This window comes from Xiphophorus maculatus, chromosome 14 (genome assembly GCF_002775205.1).
Source record: "Xiphophorus maculatus strain JP 163 A chromosome 14, X_maculatus-5.0-male, whole genome shotgun sequence".
Taxonomy (NCBI): Eukaryota; Metazoa; Chordata; class Actinopteri; order Cyprinodontiformes; family Poeciliidae; genus Xiphophorus; species Xiphophorus maculatus.
This window is the reverse complement of record NC_036456.1, coordinates 25,538,650-25,564,522: the sequence shown is the minus strand read 5'-3', so window position 1 is coordinate 25,564,522 and position 25,873 is coordinate 25,538,650. Positions and strand designations below refer to the sequence as shown.

At 40.4% G+C, this 25,873-nt stretch overlaps 2 protein-coding genes across 6 annotated transcripts in view; both read left to right on the top strand.

Moving 5' to 3' along the window:
- Positions 1-19,654, top strand: part of LOC111610785 — a 37,793-nt gene extending 18,139 nt beyond the window's left edge. For all 4 annotated transcript variants that reach the window (XM_023345703.1, XM_023345705.1, XM_023345702.1 and 1 more), the window contains 2 exons: positions 8,317-8,391; positions 19,296-19,654. In XM_023345703.1, coding sequence (XP_023201471.1) covers positions 8,317-8,391; positions 19,296-19,307 — 87 coding nt within the window. In that variant the 3' untranslated portion in view covers positions 19,308-19,654. The remainder of the gene's footprint in view (positions 1-8,316; positions 8,392-19,295) is intronic.
- A 781-nt stretch (positions 19,655-20,435) lies between these two features.
- Positions 20,436-24,750, top strand: LOC111610793. Of its 2 annotated transcripts, none has more exons than XM_023345721.1 (11): positions 20,436-20,556; positions 20,641-20,807; positions 20,960-21,097; positions 21,573-21,708; positions 22,233-22,410; positions 22,688-22,829; positions 22,969-23,106; positions 23,991-24,049; positions 24,136-24,174; positions 24,278-24,354; positions 24,638-24,750. In XM_023345721.1, the coding sequence occupies exons 1-8, from the start codon at positions 20,446-20,448 to the stop codon at positions 24,022-24,024; spliced, it is 1,044 nt and encodes a 347-aa protein (XP_023201489.1). In that variant the 5' UTR covers positions 20,436-20,445; the 3' UTR covers positions 24,025-24,049; positions 24,136-24,174; positions 24,278-24,354; positions 24,638-24,750. The 2 variants fall into 2 exon arrangements, with proteins under 2 accessions (XP_023201489.1, XP_023201490.1); XM_023345722.1 differs by having other exon boundaries at positions 24,260-24,354.
- The last annotated feature ends 1,123 nt before the right edge of the window (positions 24,751-25,873 follow it).

Below are 25,873 nucleotides of genomic sequence, written 5' to 3'. Positions count from 1 at the left end.
TTTTTAAACAAAAACACTAAGTAATGGGGGAAAACTACAACCAACTGGAACTTCATTGTTCATTTATAAAACTAACTATAGATGTGATATCTTTTATTTTCATGTTTCTAAATCATTTTATGTTTTTTGAAATTTTGAACTAAGCTTGTTTTTCTTTTACAGTCTAACCATGAAGCTTTGATAATTAGAAATGACTCCCAAATTGTGTCCAAATGCTGTGAATTGATTTTATAAAAAGTTACAGGGAGCAAAAGCAGATTTAATAATTATTGTGTTTCAGATATTTGTGATTCAGCTGTTAAATGTAAAAATAGTCAGAGATCAGAAACAACTTTTAGGTTTTATTCTTAACATGTGAAACTGAAAAATACATATTGAACTAGCCACATTGAGTTTAGGAACCTTTCAGTAATTTCTCAAAGAAACAATGCTTGAACAGTTTAAAAACAGAAAAAAGCTCAGAAGAAAAACACTGAAATACAAATCAGTCAAGACTCTGAAACTTTGCAATTTAAATCAAGGCATTTGAGCAGATTGTTTGTTCTCAGGTGTTCAGGTGTAACTTTGTGATGTTTGTTATCGAGTTCTCAGAGAAGGGTTTTGCCTAAATAATGGCTGTCTACTCCTCCTTGGGCTGCCACCTTATCGTGGTGGAGGGGTTTGAGTGCTCCAATGATCCTAGGAGCTATGCTGTCTGGGGCTTCATGCCCCTGGTAGGGTCACCCAAGGCAGACAGGTCCTAGGTGAGGGACCAGACAAAGCGCAGCCCGAAGACCCCAATGGCGAAAGAAAACCTTGGACTTAGTGTTCCCTTGCCCGGACGCTGGTCACCGGGGCCCCATTCTGGAGATAGGCCTGGAGGGGGGGCACGATGGCGAGCGTCTGGTGGCCGGGCTTTTACCCATGGAGCCCGGCCGGGCTCAGCCCGAAAGGGAAACATGGGCCCCCCCTCCCATGGGCCCACCACCCGTGGGAGGGGCCAAAGGGGTCGGGTGCACTGTGTGATGGGTGGCGGCCAAGGGAGGGGACCCTGGCGGTCCGATCCTCGGTTGCAGAAACTGGCTCTTGGGACGTGGATTGTCACCTCTCTGGTGGGGAAGGAGCCGGAGCTAGTGTGTGAGGTCGAGAGGTTCCGGCTAGAAATAGTCGGTCTCACCTCGACGCATGGCTCTGGTTCTGGAACCAGTCTCCTTAAGAGGGGCTGGACATACTTCCACTCTGGAGTTGCCCAGGGTGAGAGACGTCGGGCAGGAGTGGGCATACTTGTTGCTCCCCATCTCGGCGCCTGTACGTTGGGGTTTACCCCGGTGAACGAGAGGGTAGCATCCCTCCGCCTACGGGTGGGGGGACGGGTTCTGACTGTCGTTTGTGCTTACGGGCCGAACGACAGTTCAGATTACCCACCCTTTTTGGAGTCCTTAGAGGGGGTACTGGAGAGTGCTCCTCCTGGGGACTCCCTTGTTCTGCTGGGGGACTTCAACGCTCACGTGGGCAGCGACAGTGAGACCTGGAGGGGCGTGGTTGGGAGGAATGGCCCGCCCGATCTGAACTCGAATGGTGTTCTGTTGCTGGACTTCTGTGCTCGCCATGGATTGTCCATAACGAACACCATGTTCAAGCATAAGGGTGTCCATATGTGCACTTGGCACCAGGACACCCTAGGCCGCAGTTCGATGATCGACTTTGTCGTTGTTTCATCGGATCTGCGGCCAAATGTCTTGGACACTCGGGTGAAAAGAGGTGTGGAGCTGTCCACTGACCACTACCTGGTGGTGAGTTGGCTCCGGTGGTGGGGGTGAAAGCCGGTCAGACCTGGCAGGCCCAAACGTGTTGTGAGGGTCTGCTGGGAACGTCTGGCGGAATCCCCTGTGAGACGGAGCTTTAACTCCCATCTCCAGCAAAACTTCGAACACGTCCCGGGGGAGGTGGGGGACATGGAGTCTGAGTGGACCATGTTCCGTGCCTCCATTTTCGAGGCAGCCGATCGGAGCTGTGGCCGCAAGGTTGTCGGTGCCTGTCGCGGCGGCAACCCTCGAACCCGTTGGTGGACACCTTCGGTGAGGGATGCCGTCAGGCTGAAGAAGGAGTCCTATCGGGCCTTTTTGGCCTGTGGGACTCCGGAAGCAGCTGATGGGTACCGGCGGGCGAAGCGGCATGCGGCTCGGGCGGTTGCTGAGGCAAAAACTCGGGCGTGGGAGGAGTTTGGAGAGGCCATGGAGAAAGACTTCCGTATGGCTTCGAGGCGATTCTGGTTCACAATCCGGCGTCTCAGGGGGGGGAAGCGGTGCAGCACCAACACTGTTTATAGTGGGGATGGTGTGCTGCTGACCTCTACTCGGGACGTTGTGGGCCTGTGGGCAGAGTACTTCGAAGACCTCCTCAATCCCACCAACATGCCTTCCATTGAGGAAGCGGAGCCTGGGGACTCTGGGTTGGGCTCTCCAATCTCTGGGGACGAGGTCGGCGAGGTGGTTAAAAAGCTCCTCGGTGGCAAGGCCCCGGGGGTGGATGAGATCCGCCCAGAGTTCCTTAAGGCTCTGGATGTTGTAGGGTTGTGTTGGTTGACTCGACTCTGCAATATCGCATGGACATCGGGGGCAGTTCCCCTGGATTGGCAGACTGGGGTGGTGGTCCCCCTGTTCAAAAAGGGGGACCGGAGGGTGTGCTCCAATTATAGAGGGGTCACACTCTTAAGTCTCCCTGGCAAGGTCTATTCCGGGGTACTGGAGAGGAGGGTCCGTCGGATAGTCGAACCTCGGATTCAGGAAGAGCAGTGTGGTTTTCGTCCTGGTCGTGGAACACTGGACCAGCTCTACACCCTCGGCAGGGTCCTGGAGGGTGCATGGGAGTTCGCCCAACCAGTCTACATGTGTTTTGTGGACTTGGAGAAGGCGTTCGACCGTGTCCCTCGGGGAGCCCTGTCGGGGGTTCTCCGGGAGTATGGGGTACCGGGCCCTTTGATACGGGCTGTCAGGTCCCTGTATGACCGGTGTCAGAGTCTGGTCCGCATTGCCGGCAGTAAGTCGGGCTCGTTTCCGGTGAGAGTTGGACTCCGCCAGGGCTGCCCTTTGTCACCGATTCTGTTCATCACTTTCATGGACAGAATTTCTAGGCGCAGCCAAGGTGTTGAGGGGATCCGATTTGGTGGCCTTAGGATCTCGTCTCTGCTTTTTGCAGACGATGTGGTCCTTTTGGCTTCATCAGATCGTGATCTGCAGCTCTCGCTGGAGCGGTTCGCAGCCGAGTGTGAAGCGGCCGGGATGAGGATCAGTGCCTCCAAATCCGAGGCCATGGTCTTGAGCCGGAAAAGGGTAGAGTGCCTTCTCCAGGTCAGGGGGGGTGTCCTGCCCCAAGTGGAGGAGTTTAAGTATCTCGGGATCTTGTTCACGAATGGGGGAAGAAGGGAGCGGGAGGTCGACAGGCGGATTGGTGCAGCGTCTGCCGTTAAGCGGGCGCTGTACCGGTCCGTCGTGGTGAAGAGAGAGCTGAGCCAAAAAGCGAAGCTCTCGATTTACCGGTCAATCTACGTTCCCACCCTCATCTATGGTCATGAGCTTTGGGTCATGACCGAAAGAACGAGATCGCGGATACAAGCGGCCGAACTGGGTTTCCTCCGTAGGGTGGCTGGGCTCTCCCTTAGAGATAGGGTGAGAAGCTCAGTCATCCGGGAGGGACTCAGAGTAGAGCCGCTGCTCCTTCACATCGAGAGGAGCCAGTTGAGGTGGCTCGGGCATCTGGTCAGGATGCCTCCTGGACGCCTCCCTGGTGAGGCGTTCTGGGCACGTCCCACCGGGAGGAGGCCCCGGGGAAGACCCAGGACACGCTGGAGGGACTATGTCTCTCGGCTGGCCTGGGAACGCCTCGGGATTCCCCCGGAGGAGCTAGAAGAAGTGGCCGGGGAGAGGGAAGTCTGGGCCTCCCTCCTGAAGCTGCTACCCCCGCGACCCGACCTCGGATAAGCGGAAGAAGATGGATGGATGGATGGAATGGCTGTCTAAAGTGCAGAGTGGGTTCATTTGTGGCCTCTGAACAGATCATATGTTCAGTTCACAGTTCACTTCTGAAAAGTTTTATTTCACATTACAAAATGTTTGTTCACCACTGACCTGGATGTGTTGCACATCATGTTCTTAGTGCTTGATTAGTCAAACATGTTTCACATATCAGGATTAATAAGTTAATTATTTATTCAAGAAAATGAAATCAGCAGCAATTTAGAGCTGACTGCCACCAATGTTAGCAGAATGATAATGACACTGAAACTGGACCAAACCCAACATTGTCACCATGTAAGATGTAACTCAGTATGAGCTAAAGGCTACCAATATGCTAACTAGTTATTTGCAAGGCAAACAATGCGAGCTACCACAATGCTCAACATTTACATCAATAATTTAAATAAACACAAAGTTTGTTTGCACAAAGTTAGTTCACATCAGGTAATTAATCCTCAAACCACATTGTAATTTACTGTTACATGTAGACATTAACATCCAAGCAGATAAGAGACGAGGTTTTAGTGCTTTTATCTCCTTTCTAAGGTAATTCTGACCTTCATCAATAAAAAATGATTTCTGTCACTTGATCCAAATCTCTGCAGCAAGACTCTAAAGAGAAACAAACAGAAGAGCTCTCATATTTTCCTGTTTTCATTTCTTTCAACTGATTCAGTTTTAAATCCTGACTAACTTTCAAATTTGTACATGTGAGGATATAATATGATGAAAGAAATTATACCAAAAGAGGTAAAAAATAATTTTTAATGGAAAGTAAAAAAATAAATCATCAACAAAGAGAAAGTATTTTATAAGTTGACCTTTTTCAGCTTTACATCATGTTATGATGTTTTCCCCTTGTCTAAAACACAACTGGAGTGTTGCTTTGATTCTTTCATGCACATTTAAATCCTTTAATCTCCATGGCAACCATTCAGCTTTTCATAACGCCTAGAGGGACCCAACCCTGCCTTTGAGGTACATCCCCTCCTTAGAGCTGCAGTTTCCAAGCTTCAAAGCTTAGACCCCATGGAGCAGCCCTCCCCCACTCAGCTCCTTCAGACTAGCCAGCAGCAATTAGCAAACATCTGGTGTAACAGATCAGCTGACTTCAATATATGATGAACCACGGCAAAAATGGGAGAATAAGAAGAAAAAAACTATCAATTTTTAAAAAAATATTGATTTTTGTTTGTTTTTTTGTGAAATATACACCAAATACTTTACATGGCAGTTTTAGAGATTTAGTAAACTTTATGTTTGTATTCGGAGGGAATGCTCAGCTTATATCAGTGGCACTAAAAATCCACTGAGACACAAAAACTGTCCAGAAGAGATTAATAATTAACCCTGTAGGAAACTAAAAATAGATTTATTGTTTCTCACAGTTTGCAAAGAAAACGTTATCTTTTTAAAATAAATGTTTGTCTGATCAAATGTAAATGCAGTCCATAAAACCAGTGAACAGAATAAGGAGGGTATAAAGTGTTATGAACTGTCAAGGTGTGGCCATCCTGGCTCTAAACATCTTATGATGTTTTTTATTTAAAATGTATTTGACATGAGATGTTGCAACAATAGGAGAGTGAGCTTTAATGCTGAAAATAACAAACAAAAGAAAACTGTTAAAATTAACTAAGACTTACTATTTGAACGTATATAAACCAAATGATGAAGGTTTACCTTCCTAAATAAAATGAAGAGAAAACTATGTGCAAAAATAAATAGCAGCTCTCTCCTACAAACTCTTTTAAATATTTGCAAAGCATCACGTTGTCGTCTCCGGTCTTTAGATGTTTGCATAATCAAAGCTTCTTACGACAGCAGCCGTCACAAAGGTTACCTGATGATCCGATCTTTGTTTAGCAGAACTGACTCGTTCATCATGTTGCTCTCTGTGCTGCTGCTGGTGATAATAAGCCATACAGAAGCTGCTTATTATGGCACTGTGCTTTCATACACCACTAAAGATGTACAAGGAGACAGATTTACAGTAAGTTCAGACTTCTTGAAGTTTATTTAGTTTTTCTTTTAAAAAAAATATCCAAAAGCTCCTCACCTTAAATTTACAGGTTGTGCGTAAATTTAAGATAAGGTAATTTGAGCAGATTGTTTGTTCTCAGGTGACTTTGTGATGTTTGTTTTCTGTTTCTCTCAGAATTTGTCAGGATCTGTGTTTTTCTATGTATTTATCTTGAGTTTCCATGTTGTCCTGTCTTCCCCTTGATTGTTCCCAGGTGTGTCTCGTTCCCTTATTACCTCCTGTGTATTTAATGTCACCTGTGTCTCTGCGTCTCTGCGTCTCCTTGTCGTTTGCAAGCGTTAATCTGTCTAGCCCGTCGTTCTGTCCCCTCGTGTTTCCTGTTGCCACCAGTGCTGAGCCCTAGTCTTCAGCTCAACTGTGCTGCCAAGTTTTCGGACTGTTTTGGATTTTGTTTGGACTGTGTATTCTTGGATTTTCGTTATTAAACACCATCATCTCATTTCAACCTGGGTCTCAAGCGTCTGCCTCACCACCAACACCACCACATCATGGCAGAATTCCTTCAAAACTGTCAGAGGAATATCAACTTGTTGACCTTTGACCTTGATGGAGATAATGTTGAATGCAGACATGCAACCTCTTCGTCAGAGTGCCACACCTGCAACACCTCTGTCTGTCCTCAGTCTCTCATCAGTGAGTAATAAATGTTGGTGTCAGGTTACAGGAATACAATAGAAAATGTTTACAGGTAATAAAAACAGAATTTACTGATTATTTAATGACTATAAATGACTAATGATGAAAAATTACTCTTGATATGAACAAAAACACAACAAATATAACATATTCTCTCTCTGTCCTCTTCCAGTCTTGTTCTCTATCATTCAGTCCAACCAACAGCAGTGATGAAGGTTCATATGCAGTTCAGCTGGTGATTTTCCCAGACAGACCATCACTCTGACTGGTTACGATGGTTCAACATATTCACCGAGCCCCAGCTACCACTTCAGCGAAATCCCTGTCCAGTTTGTTTTCAAAGGTGTGATTTCATGTTTCAGTCAGGCTGTCTTACTGCCAAAGAGCAACACTGGTGTCAATAAATTTAGTATCCAATAACTATTATTTTAAACTAATCAATAACTAATTTCTAAATACAGAAATGAGGTAGTTGCTGCCTTGTGATTGGCTAATTCAACATTTGCGTTAATGAACCTTTGGACAGGTGTATGTAATCAAGTGGCGGTGAGTAGAAGTCGGTATAAACATTATCACTGCCCATCTCAAGCTCAAATAAATATCCTGCGCTGTGTGACTCAAAGTGAAAGATAGTCCAAGTTCTGGGTCTGGAGTAAAAATCTCTCACTGAGGATTTTAGGTTTTTATGATGAATTTAAAAACATTGATGAATTTGAAGTCTGCAGATGAAATTGTGTAACTGACTTCTGTTGTGCATAAATAAACATAAAAACGAAAGCTTTTCCTGTTGCTGTAGAAAGATAAACACAAAAAGATGTACAATAGCTGTATGTTATCTGACCTGACCCTTTAAGGTTATTTCAAATATTATTTGATGCTCATTTCAGAAAGAGTTTAATATGAAAACCTATGTGCTAAATTATCTCCCCAGTGCCTCCAGTTCTATCTACCAGTCTGAGCTGGGATGTGTCATTGTGACGGTTGGAAACGGTGAGTCAATCTTTCATTTTGTTTTTTGATTTGATCTGACCTTTTATTTCCTGAACTCCCTGCTTCTGCTGTTGATATCTCTGCACCAGATGTGACTTCTACACCTGTTGCTGCAACAACCGTCCCTTTGACAACCACTAGTCCTGTCAACACATGTAAGTCGGATGATGAACCAATTCTTTATTTGTTTTTCTTTGATTTATTTTTGCTGCTTGTCCTGAACTCATGTTTCTGTTACCTTAGCAACAACTTTGAATTTAACGACTGTTCTTCTGACATCTACAAGTCATCCTCCTAAAACATGTAAGTAGGATGAAAACAGGAGTGAAAGTAACAGGAAGTTGTTCTTTATACCATGTTGATCTCTTGTTCTTCCAGCTCATCTTACGGTTCTGAAGCTGAAGATCTCGACTACGCTGTCACTGAAAGACAATAAAGATAAAATCGAGAAAGCGGTCAGTGATGTTCTGGACTTTGAGTTTAATCCAAACTCATTTCACTCAAATGTCAAATCAAACCCAAAGTGATCACCTGCAGAGATGCAGTTAAATTCTGCTGTTGATGTTTTTAATGTTAATCAGATTCTGTTCAGTATATTTTATAATTCACCACTGACTGTATCTCACATTCATCTCATGTTTTGTTCTACAGATTAAAGATGAACTGATCAGACGAGGGCTGCCTCCAGACATAAAGGTCCGCCTGCTGAGCGACGGTTCAGTGAAGGTTAAAGAAACGGCCGCCCCCTAGTGGCTAACAATGAGAATGAATCTAATCCATGCAGAGGAATATTACTGGGTTTTACTTCTTGTACATTTAAATTAATCTTTATCACTTTGAGTAATTGAATAAAACCAAAGCAATATACTTGTATTAATATTGTTTTAATGCTAAATCAGAGAAGCTAAAGAGATTATAGATGTGATTTTGACAATTAAATTGAGATGATGTAAAATGTGTAACTGCACTGATGTGTTGGATGTTGTGTTGGATGTTGTGTTGGATGCTGTGTTGGATGTTGTGCTGGAGGCCCTGTGGCTGTGGAACGGTTAACCCTTGCAGCTCCGTTTTGCTGACTCTGTGGAGGCTTTTAAACAAACAACTAAAAACATTTTTATTTTCCCAGGCTGTTATTTCTTGATTTTAATGTGGTTCCTATGTTGGTTTTATGCTTTATATGATTTATGTTGTACAGCGCTTTGTGATTTTATGTCTGTAAAAAGCGCTTTATAAATAAACTTGACTTACTTCACTAATAGTCTGTTTCACTTTAAGTGCCTGATGAGCCTTTCTACCAGTTTTCACTCTGGGATGTTTGCTGCTGTTTTGCCTATGGAAAACATTTTAAAATATCAACTCTTCCCCTGCTGGCTGCGTCGTTTACTGCACCTCTTATATGAACTAAGTGCAATATTATATTTAGTAATACTGTGAGTCCACTGTTTCATTCAGGTTGTTTTATTTTGTTTATTTATGTCAGGGATTGAGGCTCCTGTGGTGGTGGTGTCTAAGTGTGTTTATTTTGTCGGAGCACCTTTCTTTGGTTGCTGTGTTTTCATCGTGTCCATGGTGATCCCTTTCCCTCACGACGTCCCCCAGTGGTAAACCTCGTTCTCTGTTGAGATTTAAATATTTTACTTCAACCAACAATTTTGTTGAACCACATTCACCGTGTCTTAACCTTTCTGTTTTAGCACATTGCCATTTGGTAAGTGCTTTTAAATACTGAACTTCAATACATTTTCTAGAGCTTTTTGAATCTTGTCTCTTTCTTCCAGCAGAAATTACGTGTGTCCTTATTACAGTTCAATTTCCCTGGATTATTATTCCAGGTGGCGTTGCTGGTTTATTTCACTTTAACATCCCCTATTTGTTTTCACGACCTTAAAGAAAATCCACCCCAGGCTGCAACATTACCATGCAAGATGTAACTCAGTGTGAGCGAAAGGCTAGCACTATGCTAATTAGCTATTTGCAAGGCAAACAATGAGAGCTACCACAAAGCTCAACATTTGCGTCAATAATTTAAATAAACACAAAGTTGGTGTGCACAAAATTTGTTCTCATCACGTAATTAATCATCAATGCACATTTTAATTTACTGTTACATGCAGACATTGACAGGCAAACATGTAAGAAACAAGTTTTTAGTGATTTTATCTTCTTTCTAAGGTAATTCTGACCATCAATAAAAAATTATCTCTGTCACTTGATCCAAATCTCTGCAGCAAAACGGAAACAAACAGAAGAGCTCATGTTTTCCTGTTCTCCTGTCTTTGCACTGGTTCATTTTAATATCCTGACTATTTTTGAACTTTTAATCATGTTTTAATATTTACATTTTAAAGGAAGTGATGGTTTTTATTTGTATTTTCTGTGAAATAAATTATCTGAATTACATTTGCTTATTTACTTACCAACAGCTGCTGAGCAAACATGCTGATAAACTGATTGAAAATGAAAGATGAATCTATCTTTATTAAATATTTTTGTATAGCTGATGATGGATGACTTTCCTAAAGAGAACCAGAACCATCATTCTCACTGATGGTTCTGGTTCAACACACTTATGTAGCTCCAGAAAAGCCACGAGCAAAAACTTTGTCCAGTTTCTTTTCAAAGATGTGATTAAATGTTTCAGTTAGCTTATTTTAACTCACATTAATGTCAATTTTTTAAAATATATCTGGTGTTCCTTATTTAGCTGTCAATATTAAACAAAAACTAAAGATTATTGAAGGACCTTTGACCTTTAAATGTCTGAATACAGACATGCAACAAAACAAAAACCTTCCTCTTATAAGAACAGCTGAGATATGCAACTGTGTAACTTTACTGAATTCATCTTTTGAAAAAGCCACAGAGTTGTTTGTGCAGTAAATAAACCATATTTCATCGACCCATTTCTCTAAATCTGTTGCTTCTTGTTTTGATCCACTGGATCCTGCAGCTCCATCCTGCACAGACAGTAAAAATCTGAAATAGTTCATGGCAACAATCTGAAATTTGGTCTGTAGTGTTGTGATAAAATAACACATTAAGTCCAACCTATAAAACATTATAAACGCCTGCAGGGATAATCTAGGCAGAATTTGACAGCCTTTAGCTCAGACTGTGTTGGGTTTATTCCAATTTGACTACCAGTATACTAATTAGTTATTTGCATAGCAAACAATGAGAGCTACCACAATGCTCAACATTTGCATCAATAATTTAAATAAACACAAAGTTGGTGTGCACAAAGTTAGTTCACATCACGTAATTAATCATCAATGCACATTATAACTTAGATACTATTAGATACAAACATTGACATCCAAACAGGTAAGACATGCAGGTTTTAGTGCTTTTATCTTCTTTCTAAGGTAAATCTGACATTCATCAATAAAATAATTATCTTTCACTCGATCTAAATCTCTGCAGCAAAACTCTAAAGAGGAACAAACAGAAGAGTTCTCATAGTTTCCTGATTTCATTTCTTTCAACTGGATCATTTTAAATTTGACTAACTTTACAGGAAACTGAGCTATAAGGGCAAAAATTACAAACAAAAGAAAATTATAAAATTAACCAAGACTTACAACTTGAAAGTAAATAAACCAAATGACAAAAGTTTACCTTCCTAAATAAAAAGGAGAAAACTAAATAAATAGGAGCTCACTCCTACAAACTCGTTTAAATATTTGTAAAGCATCACTTTGTCGTCTTTGGTCTTCAGATGTTTGCATAATCAAAGCTTCTTACGACAGCAGCTGTCACAAAGGTGACCTGATGATCTGATCTTTGTTTAGCAGAATTGATTCATTCATCATGTTGCTCTCTGTGCTGCTGCTGCTGATGATGGTCAGCTGGACAGAAGCTGGTTATACTGGTGCTGTTCTTTCCCACACCACTAAAAATGTACAAGGAGACAGATTTACAGTAAGTTCAGACTTCTTGAAGTTTATTTCATTTTCTTATTTTAAAAGAATCGTATGTTGTCCAACACCTCTTCACTTTAAATCTGCAGGTTGTGCGTCGCTTTAAGTTGAGCTTCACCTCATGTGGAGAGATTGATTCATGGTGGTGCTGCACTAAGAAGATTGATGAAAGCAGCAGTGAATGGTGTCTGAAAGAGTACACCAACAAGATTACTGGTTGGAGTTTCCAATATTACTGGGACTGGTAACTGAATCTCAACATCATACAAACATATCTAACATTTTTCAGTTGTTGCCAAGAAGTAACTAAATCTAAAATTCCTACTGAATTAAATCTCTAGTCAATTTTCTGGTCTCCTGTTCTGTAAAGTTTTCTGTGTTTTAGAAACTCTGAGTAACATCAGAAATCTTCCCAATATCTTCTATTAAAGGTGGAATCCTGCAGCCTGGATAAACAACAGAAACGGTGTTTCAGCTGGGAGATTTAGGATAACATATGAGCTGAGAAAACGATCCGACATCAACAGACCGAATTCATCACCACAGACAGCGATCGTCCCTGTTATGAGGTAAATCAGGCAGTTTTTATGTTATGTTAATAAATACCTGGAACCTTTAGATGTCTTTTGTTGAGCATAAACTGTAGGTTTAGTTTGTTGGTATTTTGTCCTTTTTTAAGGCTAACCATAAAACTTTAATGATTAGAAAAAGTTTCCAAATAATATCCAAATGCTGTGAATTGATTTTATCTTTAAAAGAGACCAAAGAGATAAATGGAGCAAAATAAACTAAAACATAATGGAATAAAAACACTGAAATACAAATCAGTCAAGATACTGAAGATTCATCATGTAAATAAAATAATTAGAGCAGATTGTTTGTTCTCAGGTGACTTTGTGATGTTTGTTCTCTGTTTCTCTCAGAGTTCCCTCAAACTGTCAGAGGAATATCAACTTGTTGACCTTTGACCCTGATGAGGATAATGTTAAATGCAGACATGGATCCAATCCCAGTATCTATGAATGCTACACCTGCACAGCACCGTCTGTCCTCAGTCTCTCATCAGTGAGTAATAAATGTTGGTGTCAGTTTACAGGAAGGCATAATGTTCAAAGGTAATTAAGGAAAATTTACTGATTATTTAACTAACTATAAATAACTAATGATAAAACATTACTCTGGAACTTTGTTGGTATGAACAACAAAATATTGTTGGTATGAACAAAAACAACATAAATCCATAACAGAGAACATTAAATATAACATTGGTAATCTTTCTCTCTCTGTCCTCTTCCAGTCTTGTTCTCTTTCATTCAGTCCAACCAACAGCAGTGATGAAGGTTCATATGCAGTTCAGCTGGTGATGGAGGATTTTCCCAGTCAGACCATCAATATGACTCGTTATGATGGTTTAACGTATTCATGGAGCCCCAGCAGCTTCATGAGCCAAATCTCTGTCCAGTTTGTTTTCAAAGGTTTGATTTATTGTTTCAATCAGCTTGTTTTACCTCACAAAGAGAAACACTGGTGCAAATACATTTAATATTCAATAACCAGTGGCGTTATTGGACCTGTGTACTGGATACACAGGTTGACCTGAACCTGTGCGTGGTTCAGGACCTGAACCTGTGCGTGGTTCAGGACCTGAACCTGTGCGTGGTTCAGGACCTGAACCTGTGCGTGGTTCAGGACCTGAACCTGTGCGTGGTTCAGGACCTGAACCTGTGCGTGGTTCAGGTCAACCTTGTCCCTGCAGGACAATGCAAAAACTATGCACCACACCAAGCAACATGCCTCCAATAATATGAAAATAATTAAAAATACGCCAAGTAAAGCAAGAATGCAGATCAAGCAATATTTCAATGTATATTTTGTGCACATAATTGAACAGACAGCAATTAAGCAAAACTTTTCCCCTGTTAATCTCAACATTAATCCAAACTGCTCAAATAGCACGTGAACAATTAAAAGAAAAAATATAAAGTAAAGTTTGTATGAGAATGTAACAGAAAAGTAACCCTCGCCCACTACTTGTTAATAAAATCCACAGGTTGTTGTGCTCAGTGCTAGCTGTTAGCCACTCGTAGCGCTCATGGATAAAGTCTTTAACATGCCTTACAAAGTTCTTACTGGTCTGTGTTAGTGGATCCAGGTATGGTATGGATTTTCCATTTTTAGTTATTTCTATTTTATCCGTAAGAGAGCTTCTTGAAAAAGGCAAGTTTGCAAATAGGTCAACGGAGGTGAAGCGGATGCGGCTGCCATTTTGTAATTACCAAGTTAACTACAGTGAGGGAGATGCAGGGGAAGCTCTGCACCTTCAGCTTGGCCTGTGGACCTTGCATGTTGACCAGGCCTGTTGCACAGCATCTTTGAAGAAGGGGTAGCTGAAGCTGAGGTGGAGCTGCTCACCAGATGCGTTTAAGGCACGTTAAAGTAGGAAATTAAAGTGAAACCTCAATAATAACAATAAGCAACTCGTTTGTAGAGTAAAAATTAAATTATAGATAAAATTAAATATGATTAAAACATTTTACACTTTTTCTTTTCAAATTCCTAAGGCTAGCTGTCTTTTAGCCCTGACAGCCCACCACTGCCAATAAGTATTTGTTTGTTTTAAGTTGATCAATAACTAAAGATTATTACAGGACATCAGACTTTTACATTTCTCAGAAATTTCTCAGAAATCTAAAGCAACAAGATCATCTATCATAAAAACGGATCAGATGAACCAATTGTGTAACTTCACTGAATTTATCTTTTAAACTAACTGTCCACTTATCTGTCTAGACTCTAGACAAACCATTATTAATGTGTTTCTTTAGTTCATCTGAATTATTTTTCCCTGCATTGCTCCAGTGGATCCTGCAGCTCCGTCCTGCACAGCAGGTGAATATCTGCCCAGGTTTCTGCCTCCAACTCCTGAACATGGAGCTCAGTTCTTCATAAACGTTAATGAGATGATAGAAATCAACATCAGAGCAGAGGCGACTCAGTCTGTGTGAGTAGCAATAAATATTGTTTCTAATCAGAGGTAAGTTTCTAAATAATTGAAGGTGAAAATCTGAAATTTGATCTTTACTGTTGTGATGAAGATCAAATTTGCAGCAACATAAAAACCTGCATGGATGATGTAGACAAACTTGTGTTTTGCTATCAGAGAAGTTTGAAGACAATTTATAAGGTTGTTTTCAGGACATTTTGCACATATAACCAAACAGACTGATGTGTTTCCTGTGTGTTAAAGGATCACTGAGCTCCTGTTCAGCGGACCGATCAACATGGTCAAGAATTCATCTGGTTCAGGAAATTTCACCCTGAGATGGACGCCGTCTGTCAGTCAAAATGATGATAATGAAAGCCGTCCCGTCTGTTTTGTTGTCCAGGCAACGTCAGTATCTGATCTGAAAAGGTGTCAGAAGTCTTCACATTCTCCACATAAGACTTACAGATACTTATCTAGTAATAGTAACTCCTTTACTTAAATAAAAGTATAAAGTACTTGTTTTAAAATGCACTTAAGTACAAATGTAAAAAAAATAATTTTCATCTTCAGTGATAGAAAATGTCTTCCTGAAAATCCCTCTTGATTCTGGTGAAAGTTTCTGAAGCAGTGATCCATAAGATCTCCAAAAACAAACTTTACAGAAAAAAGGAAAACATAATCAGACATTTGAAGAGGTTCTGATGCTGGGAGGCGATGTAAGGAATCCTCTGCATTAATTCACTCTATAATTGAATATTTTGACTTGTTTACCTGCAACTTTGACATAACTGAATTGGACGACAAAATCAGTGTGTGGAAAAAAAAGGCGGATTCATAGAACTGATTAGTTGGAAGCCTTGTTTAGCAGTTCCACAGCAAATGTGGTGAAATCATCGCCAAAAAAATGTTAAAGCCAATAGAGCAAAATTAACAGACAGAAAAATATAACCCATAACAAATATAAAAATATCTATGCAACACCAGGAGAGAATAAATTACATTTTTTGCAAGCCTAGACACTCAAAGTACACACAAAAATTATTTAATTTGCATGTCTCCTTTATGGTTATTTGTAAAATATTTTAATGGCCATTTTAAAATGAGTTTAATATTAAAGTTTTGGTGCTAAATTATCTCCCCAGTGTCTCCAGTTCTATCTACCAGTCTGAGCTTCGATGTGTCATTGTGACGGTTAGAAACTGTGAGTCATTTCTTTCTTTTACGTCTTTAATTTATTCTCATTTGTTATTTCCTGAACTCATGATGTTTCTGCTGCTGTTTTCCCAGTTTTTTTTTTCTTTCGAAAAATTTTTATTGTTACTGTAAACATTTAAAAAACATTACATTGTTGCAATTATTCAGAAATTTCTAAAAACTTACAAATTCATCAATTTAAGCTAAAAGAAGCTAAGAACAAGAATTATAAAATACAAAATCTCTGTGTGTTAAAAGTTGAGCAGGACTGGGGTGACTCCTTCCCAAGTCCGGAGCCATCCCGACCTTCCAGACAGCGCTTGGTGCTCAGAGGGGATCCCGCCCTGAAGCTCCTTCCCTCCTGCCTCACCCGGAGAGCCAGGCCGCCGCTGCTTGGACCTCTGCTCGTGGAGCGCCGGCTCCTTCGTCCACGGAGGCGCAGGCGATTCTTCTTGGTGGCTGTGTCCTTGGCGCGCCACCTGCAGCCCTTGATGTTGTCCTTTTTGCTGCCGCCATCCGGAGCACAGCCACGGGGGGCATCTGCCTGCGCCTGCTCACCAGCAAGTTTCTGGAGGTCCAAATGGCGTCTTTGATGGTGGCTAGGGTGAGCCACATCTCAGCAAAGTCCTTTTTCTTTGTTTTCTGCTGGCTCACCCCGTACAGCACTAGCTGTCCATGGAGGACCTCCCTTGCTGGCAAGTGTGGGAATTGCAAGGAGCCGGCCTTCGCCCACAGGTCCACAGCAGCACTGCACTCCCACAGCAGGTGCCTCACCGACTCCGGCGCGCCACAACCGGGTCGGGGGCAGATGGACGTTGCAGACATGCCGCGGGAGTGCATAACGGCTCCGACCGGCAGGATCCCATGAGCCACCATCCATGACAGGTCCTGGAGTTTGTTTGGAAGGACGGGATGGCTCACGTTGCGCCAAACGGTGGAGGCGTCTCCATACAGGAGGCCGCGCACTGGAGTCACTGGTTCCCGGTCCTGCACAACAGGGACAATAAAACGATTAGTTAAAATCTTGTTCTCCTCTCCTTCCAGTCCAAAATGTTCTAAAAATTTCCGAATAAAAGCATATATAAGAGAAAGTTTAAAACCTACTAGGGTTCTAGAATCTCTTATTTTTAATTTTCTGTATCTTTTTCTGTCTAAAAAGTCATACCTGTCTTGTTTGTCATTAAAGCCATAAATATTTAAGAGGTTAAAATCCTGTCCGTTAAAAGTCAGATTTGCTAAAAGTGCTCGTCCCTCTCTCACCACGGTGCTCCCCTCCACCAAGATGTGCGGGTTATTTATTAAAATGGCCACGCCGTCATTTTTATTTTCATTGGAGCCGCTCCATATAGACGGCCGTGGCCACAAGTCCTGCCACCGGGTGTAGTTCTTTAAAAACGGGAGTGCACATTCTTGTAGTAAAAACACATCTGACTGTACGGAGGTTAAAAAGGATAAAACACTCTGGGCTCTAACTCGCGACTTCACACTTCTAACATTGATGGTTGAGAAGGTGAGAGTCATGAGTATGATGGCTAAAATCAAGTACGACATTTTAAAGGATTAAAGACAAGATAAGACTAATTTAAACCATGTTAAAAAACGGGCGGTCATTTAAAACAAGGCGGGTTCAGAGACTGTCCTGTGAACAGAGCTCTTCCTTCCCACATGGTGGTGCAGGTCGGGTTGGAGCTCCATTCCCCCTTCGGGCTCTCGGTGTCGGCCGTCTTTCTAAAGCCGTTACCTTGTTCGGGTCCTTCGGGGTTGATTGGTGAGCAAAATCTAGGAACGAGACCTCATTGGATGAGCCAGCGAGGAAGGCTTTGGATTCCTCTCCGAAAGAACCGAAGAGTTCCTCCAGCCTTCCTCTCTTCCCTACCTTGGGGGTAAGGTCGGGAGGTGACTCAGATGCCGGCCTCTTAGCCAGCTGGGCGTCGGGGAGGGGGGCATCATCGCTGCTGTCCGTCTGTTCTTCCTCAGAGTCCGAGCTAGCTCCGCCTTCGGTTAGCATCTCCCCCCCCTCACTGGATGTTTCGGTCTGGGGGGGGGCTTCCTTCCCCTCCCCGCTTCCCGCCCTCTCCTCCTCTCCTCCAATCAGAGGACCTGGCGGGAGATTTGAATTTTCCGACCCAGCTGCTTCCACTTGCTCATTAGCCGTTTCCGTTACCGTCTCTTTTCCTTTTTTCAGTTTGTTCGCAAACGATTGTGGACAGTCTCTGAACAAATGATCCTGTCCACCACACAAATTACATTTCCGCCCGTTCGTACATTCATCAAAAGTGTGTCCCACTTCTCGACATTTGCCACAGAAAACTTTCTCACAAGTTTCGGCCAGATGACCATGCTCGCCGCACTTCCGACACAGTTTGGGTTGGCCTTGATAGTGAATGTAGCCTCTGTTCTCCCCCAGGACTATCATTGAGGGGAGATGCTTCAGGCCCTGGAAGCCTTGGGGGTCTTCCCATTGTTTAATGGGGACCCGCCAAGCACAGTTCCAGATGCCGTCCACATCCCGCACCTTCATAGCCTGGCCTCTCACAGTGCAGTGTCTACCCAGCCACATACAGATATCTTCAGCACTGACAGTCTCATTGAACATCCTGACAATCACCGTTTTCAGGGAGTTGTCAGTCAGTTTCTCGACGTCAAAAGCTGAAAACTGGGTCTTAGCATTTTCAAACCGTGTCCAAAAATCCTTGAGAAGTGCGGCAGAGCAAAAACTTACGTCATATCCTTTGTTGAAAGGCAGGGTAAGGATACAATTCAGGTCATCTGGCCGAAACTTCAGCACCTGTTGGATTAGTTTTCTGGAAAAGTCCAATCTTGTTACTCTATTTTCTTCTTCTCTTTCCTTAAATAAAAATCGAACACTGTGGTGCCTCCGCATGCCGGCATGGATAGCCGCCATGGTGGAGGCACCACCAGTTAAAGGTTTAAAACCTTTACTAAAACCAATAAATAGTTAAAAAACACCAATAAATACAAATAAAAGGTAAAAGATATTTTCCACTACTTAGTGGTCAATATCTCACCCAGGGACTAAATTTACTGAACCTCAAAATCAGTGGCAACAGCCAAGTCACAAAGACTACCGCTATCACCACCCAAAGGAGGGGACCGCTGTCTTAGCCAAAAGGCCGAGAAGCTGTTTTCCCAGTACCTTTCATAGCGACTCCTCCAGAAACATGTAAGTAGGATGAAGACAGGAGTGAAAGTAATTGATCTCTTGTTCTTCCAGCTCGTCTTATGGTTCTGAAGCTGAAGATCTCGACTACGCTGTCACTGAAAGAGAACAAGGATGAAATCGAGAAAGCGGTCAGTGATGTTCTGGACTTTAACACAAACACATTTCACTCAAATGCCAAATTCTGTTTTTATTGTTAATCAGATTCTGTTCAGTATATTTTATAATTCACCACTGACTGTATCTCACATTCATCTCATGTTTTGTTCTGCAGATTAAAGATGAACTGATCAGACGAGGGCTGCCTCCAGACATAAAGGTCCGCCTGCTGAGCGACGGTTCAGTGAAGGTTAATAACTAACCGCCCCCTAGTGGCTAACAATGAGAATGAATCTGATCCATGCAGTAAAATATGGCCGGGTTTATCTGTTTTAAATGTAGGAATTTATGGTTGTCTTGGGTAATGGGACTAAACTTAGTTATGACATTAATCAGAAAAAGCAAAGTGAAATTTTATATCTGTTTGAAAATCTATATCAAATATGCATACTTCAAAAAGATAAATTGTGATTGTTTATCAGTTACTAATAAGATAATGAACAGACAAAAATGTGAATAAAATCAATATTTATGGCAGTTATTTACTGAGGGTTTGGTTTTTCTTTATTACCATCTTCCATGTGTAACATTTATACCTGTGAGGTTTTTATTGATCTTAATATCATGTCATTTTCTGCAGGTATTGATAAATAATGAAGATGGATATTTACTATGTATAATAGGGACGTTTTTGCATTAGTTGCTTTTCTCTGTGAAGCTTGGGAAAGAAAACAGCGACTTCTTTATCCTGGTTGAGTTGAAAATGTAATGGTATTTCTGTGGAGCTCGTGATTCGTATGCAGCCATTTTGCTTTGCATGTTTTGTATGTAGAGAGTCTATAAACCCATGTGGGCTGAGCACCAGTGGGGCATTAAATAAAATGGATTAATCATATTGAGATTCTTTGAAAGAAGATGTATAAATAAATAAATGACTCAAAATGAACCACTAACCAGAGTGGAGTCTGAAAATGATTGTTTTATGTCAGATTTTCCATGATGCTGTTTTCATCTGATGAAACCAGAAGTGCCCACAGCTCTGCTATTCTTCTGTTTCCGAGCATCTTTAATTTGCCTAGACACACTGACCAGGAGAGATAATATTTAACCCTGCAGAGCTGCAGGAGCATAAAAGACCTCAGGCTGAAACAAAAGTAGAATTTGTTTTGGATGCAAATCGTGTCTCCTGCTTGGTGTAATGAAAGATTTATTACTTCTGCATTTTCTGGAGATCCTTTGTTTCTTATGTCTGATTGTTATTACCCAACCATCTGATGTTTGGAGGTCCATTATGTAGACGTGGACCATAAAATATATCTGTCATATCTGGAACAGTGACTGTATAAAGTCACCTGTCTCTGATGATCCGACATTAGTTTGGCCGAACCGATTCATTCATCATGTTGCTCTCTGTGCTGCTGCTGTTGATGATAATCAGCCAGACAGAATCTGGTTATTACGGTGCTGTGCTTTCATACACCACTAAAGACGTACAAGGAGACAGATTTACAGTAAGTTGAGATTCTTTTATTCTTTCATTTTCCTTTTTTAAAAAGTTGAATTGTACCTAACAGCTGCACACTTTGGATCTGCAGGTTGTGGAACGTTTTAAGTTGAGCTTCAGCTCATGTGAGGAGACTGATTCATGGTCTTGTTCTGGCTGTACGAATGAGATCGATGAAATCAGAGTTGAATGGTGTCTGGGAGAGTTTACCGATACCAAGAAGTTGACAGATGCGGATTTTGCCTCATACTGGACTGGGTGGCTGAATCTCAACATCATACAAAAATACATAAAATTTTCAGTTGTTGCCAAGAAGAGACACATTTTTCTATCAGTTTTCTGGTCTGCTGTCCTGTAATGTTTTCTGTGAATTTTGAATTCAGAAAGCTTTCTAATATCTTCTCTGACAGGTGGGTTGTGGGAACCTGGATAGACAACAGAAACGACGCTTCAAATGTACAAGCTATGATGCTTCGTGAGCTGAGAAAACGATCCGACATCAACAGAACAAACTCATCACCTCAGACCAGCATCATCCCTGTTCTGAGGTAATTCAGTTTTTATATCATGCCAAAAAGTACCTGAAACCTTTAATATCTGTTTTTGCTCTGTGTTTTTAAACTTTAACATTTAAAAAATGTCCACATCTGAATGCATTGCTTTTTTATAATATTCGTGATTTGACTCTTTCATTTAAAATTACTCACAGATTAAATCAAATCTTGAGGTTTTGTTATTAAAATTTGAAGCAGATTAAAATCAAACATCCTCAGCAAAGGTACCATTTGACCCTTAACCCATTGGAGTTTTCAGTCTCTGTTAACCTCCAGAACCCGACGGACCCACCGGTGGGTCCGTCGGGTTCTACATAGAAACAATGTTTAGACAGAAGCTGAAGAACCGAACAAGGATGGAAAGAACAGACAAATACAAGTCAAGATCCTGAAGATTCCCGATGCAAATAAAGTAATTTGTTTGTTTTCAGGTGTGACTTCATGATGTTTGTGTTTCTGGTTCTCTCAGAGTTCCCTCAAACTGTCAGAGGAACATTGACCTGTTGACCTTTGACCCTAATGGAGATCATGTTGGATGCAGATATGCAGTTGACATCCAGGAGTGCCACACCTGCACACCTCCACCTGTCCTCAGTCTCTCATCAGTGAGTTATAAATATTGGTGTCGGGTTACAGGAAAACTAAATCTAGTTTTCAAAGGTTACTAAGCAGAATTTACTGATTCTGTAACTAACCGTAAATGACTGAAATGAAACATTATTCCTCAATTTGTCGATTTATGTCAAACTCTTTGTTAGTTTTGTTTTCTTTTACAGAAAAAGTTTGTCTAACAAGCAGGTCTCTAAAATGAACCCTGAACTGATTATGATATTTTATTTGTTCTATCTCCTCTTCTAGAGATTAGATTTTTTTTATATTTTGAAGGAATACTTATTTATTATACAACATCACAGCCCAAGATAGACAGCAATTGTACACTGAGTGAGAAAGAGAAAAAAATACAAAAAGTACCGGTACAGTCAGTTAATGAATGAATATTAATGACTCATGCAGAATCTGCTAATTAATTGAAATGAGAACAAATATTATTAGAATGAACAAAAAACACAAATAAAACCCATAATGTGATGATGTCAAATCTTTGATTTCTCTCTCTGTCCTCTTCCAGTCTTGTTCTCTATCATTCAGTCCAACCAGCAGCAGTGATGAAGGTTCATATGGAGTTCAGATGATGATGGAGGATTTTCCCAGACAGACCATCACTCTGACTGGTTACACTGGTTCAACAGCGTCGATAAGCAACAGCAGTTCAATGAGCAGAATCCCTGTCCAGTTTGTTTTCAAAGGTTTGATTTCATACATCAATCAGCTTGTTTTACCTCACAAAGAGCAACAATAGAGTCAATCATTTTTCTAATTTGGTGTCCTTTCAGTATCTGTCAATTTTAAATTATAAATATCATTGACAGACATCAGACTTTTACAATTCTAACAAAACAAAAATGCACCTGTGCTACTTTACTGTGTTCATCATTTGAAAAGCTGCAGAGTTGTCTCTTAGACAAACAATTTTTAATATGTTTCTTTAGTTTATCTGAATTATTTTTCCCTGCGTTGCTCCAGTGGATCCTGCAGCTCCGTCCTGCACAGCAGGTGAATATCTGCCCAGGTTTCTGCCTCCAACTCCTGAACATGGAGCTCAGTTCTTCATAAAAGTTACTGAGACGATAGAAATCAACATCAGAGCAGAGGCGACTCAGTCTGAGTGAGTAGAAAATAAATATTGTTTCTAATCAGAGGTAAGTTTTCATGTTGAAAATATTTTGAATATAATTTTAAGGCTGGTCTGAGGGCATTTTGCACATATAACCAAACAGACTGATGTGTTTCCTGATGTGTTAAAGGATCACTGAGCTCCTGTTCAGCGGACCGATCAAGATGATCAAAAGTTCATCTGGTTCAGGATATTTCATCCTAAAATGGACGCCGTCTGCCATTGATGATGAAGAAAGCCATCCCATCTGTTTTGTTGTCCAGGCAACGTCAGTATCTGATCCGATGAATAATAAATAATTTCAAAATACACAAAAGAGAACAAACAAAACTTAATGTTTTCACACTGTTTACCCAAAATATAAAGGAGCTAAAAGCAGCAAATAATTATGTGTTCAAGTTGGGAACTAAGATTTAAAGATAAACTGTTTCCTTACAGGGAAACAAATCCTGGTTTCAGATGTTTATAAATGTTAGCCATTTATCCACATTCATACTCAAGAGTCATTTGGGTCGTTAGCAAAGACCCAGTGGGTAAATGTGAATCAGAAATATGATGTATTCTCAAAATATCAAACGTTTTCTGCTACTTAATCTCAGTTTCACCAGTCAACACCAGATCATCTGCAAACAGAGGCAGTAGAGAACCCAAAAATCTAACTCAAGTCAGAATAGCACTACTTCAACATGTTTACTCCAGTGAAGATAAAACATCTTGAATTTTTGGTTAAAACATGTTTGTTTTTCATTCAGTGGGTAGAAAATGCAGAAATTTTACTCATGTAAGAGTCAAAATACTTCAAAATAATATTACTCAAGTAAAAAGTACAGAATAGTAAAAATACTCCTATTTCCCCCCCAAAAAGTTACTCAAGTAAATGTAATTGACCAAACAAAAAAGGTTATTTAACTCTAAACAGGAAAGTGGATCAATACAAAATTATTTCATTGCATTATAAAAACTTTCACAAATAACTTTTAATAGTTCATTTTGTAAACTGGTGCATCCTATGTTCAGAATATAAAATGTTAGACTGTTGTCCATATTCATACTGGGTCTGTTTGATAACAGTGACATAATTTATTGCACATGTGCACCTAATTAGTTATTTAGTAAGATATTAAGATTTCCTGTGCTAAATTATCTCCCCAGTGCCTCCAGTTCTATCTACCAGTCTGAGTTTTGATGTGTTATTGTGACGGTTGGAAACAGTGAGTCATTTCTTTCTTTTACATCTTTAATCTATTTTTATTTGTTATTTTCCAAACTCATGATGTTTCTGCTGTTTTTATCCCAGTACCCACCATGGAACCTACAAGTCCTCCTCCGAAAACATGTAAGTAGGATGAAAACAGGAGTGAAAGTAACAGGAAGTAGTTCTTTATACCATGGTATAAAGAACTACTTCCTGTTACTTTCAGGATCTCTTGTTCTTCCAGCTCGTCTTACGGTTCTGAAGCTGAAGATCTCGACTACGCTGTCACTGAAAGACAACAAGGATGAAATCGAGAAAGCGGTCAGTGATGTTCTGGACTTTGAGTTCAGCCCAAACTAATTTACCCAAAATGTCGAATCATAACCCAAAGTGATCACCTGCAGAGATGCAGTTAAATCCTGATATTTTTAATATTAATGAAATGAAATTAAACTTTATTTCGAACACGATAGTAGTATAAAATCACGCACAAGAACAAGGAATGCAAAAGACATATTTTTGTACCTTAATCAGATTCTGTTCAGTATATTTTATAATTCACCACTGACTGTATCTCACATTCATCTCATGTTTTGTTCTGCAGATTAAAGATGAACTGATCAGACGAGGGCTGCCTCCAGACATAAAGGTCCGCCTGCTGAGCGACGGTTCAGTGAAGGTTAATAACTAACCGCCCCCTAGTGGCTAACAATGAAAATGAATCTGATCCATGCAGAGGAATATTACTGGGTTTATGTGTTTTAAATCTAGAGGCCTATGGTGGGAAAGTGGGACTAATTAGTTACTGCAATAAGCAGAAACAGTAGAGTGAATTTTTATTTCTGTGTGAAAATCTTTATAAAATGCAGATAATTTCTATACTTGTTTATTTGTTATTAATAATAAGATAATGAACAGAAGAAAAAGTGAATAAAATCAATATTAATGTCACCGGAAGTATTTATTAAGGCAGATATTTACTGAGGGTTTGGTTTTTCTTTATTACCGTCTTCCATGTGTAACATTTATGGCTGTGGGGATTTTATTGATCTTAATATCATATAATTTTTTACACTTATTGATAAATAATGAAGATGTATTTTTATTATGTGTAACAGGGATTTCTTTTGCTTTAGTTTCTTTTATCTGTAAAGATTGGGAAAGAAAACAGCGACTTCTTTATCCTGGTTGATTTAACATGGTTTGATATTTAAAATATTCTTCAGTCTGTTATTTGGTCCCATTAAGTCAGAATGCTCTGATTCATATTTTATATGAAATTATATGATACCAATTAGTAGCATCAAGTCTTTTAAGAGACAGTTTTGGATAATGTTTTGGTGATGTAGCCAAACATATTTTGTGGCATTTTAAGTCCCTAAATCCCAGAGAAAATAAATTTTTCTGCTCTTCTTAGAATTATGTCAAAGTCTCTTTCTTCTTATTTTCTGTGTGGAGGTTCTTGATGACATTGACTGCAAGTTTTCGCTTTTTATTTGGATGCAAATAGAGGCTGAAGAGGATAAAGGTTTCTCTGCAATCCGTCTCTCACCTGCGTGTGTAAAAACATCCTGAATAAAAGCGACTGAAACAGTTGCTACTGCAGCGCCCCCTACTGTCTAGTGATTAGAAGGTATTTTATCCCAGAAGAAAAATGTTTCCTGAAGTTAAATATTTTCACTTTTGCCCGACTTTCTTCTCTGAAATTATTTAGATTTACAAATATACAACCCAAATGTTTTATTTTTGAATTAACATTTTTTTGACACAATGTTTTAAGTTGTTTTAAATAAATGTTTGTAATTAAATTTAACTCACTTTGAAGTTGTCTCAGTCGTCT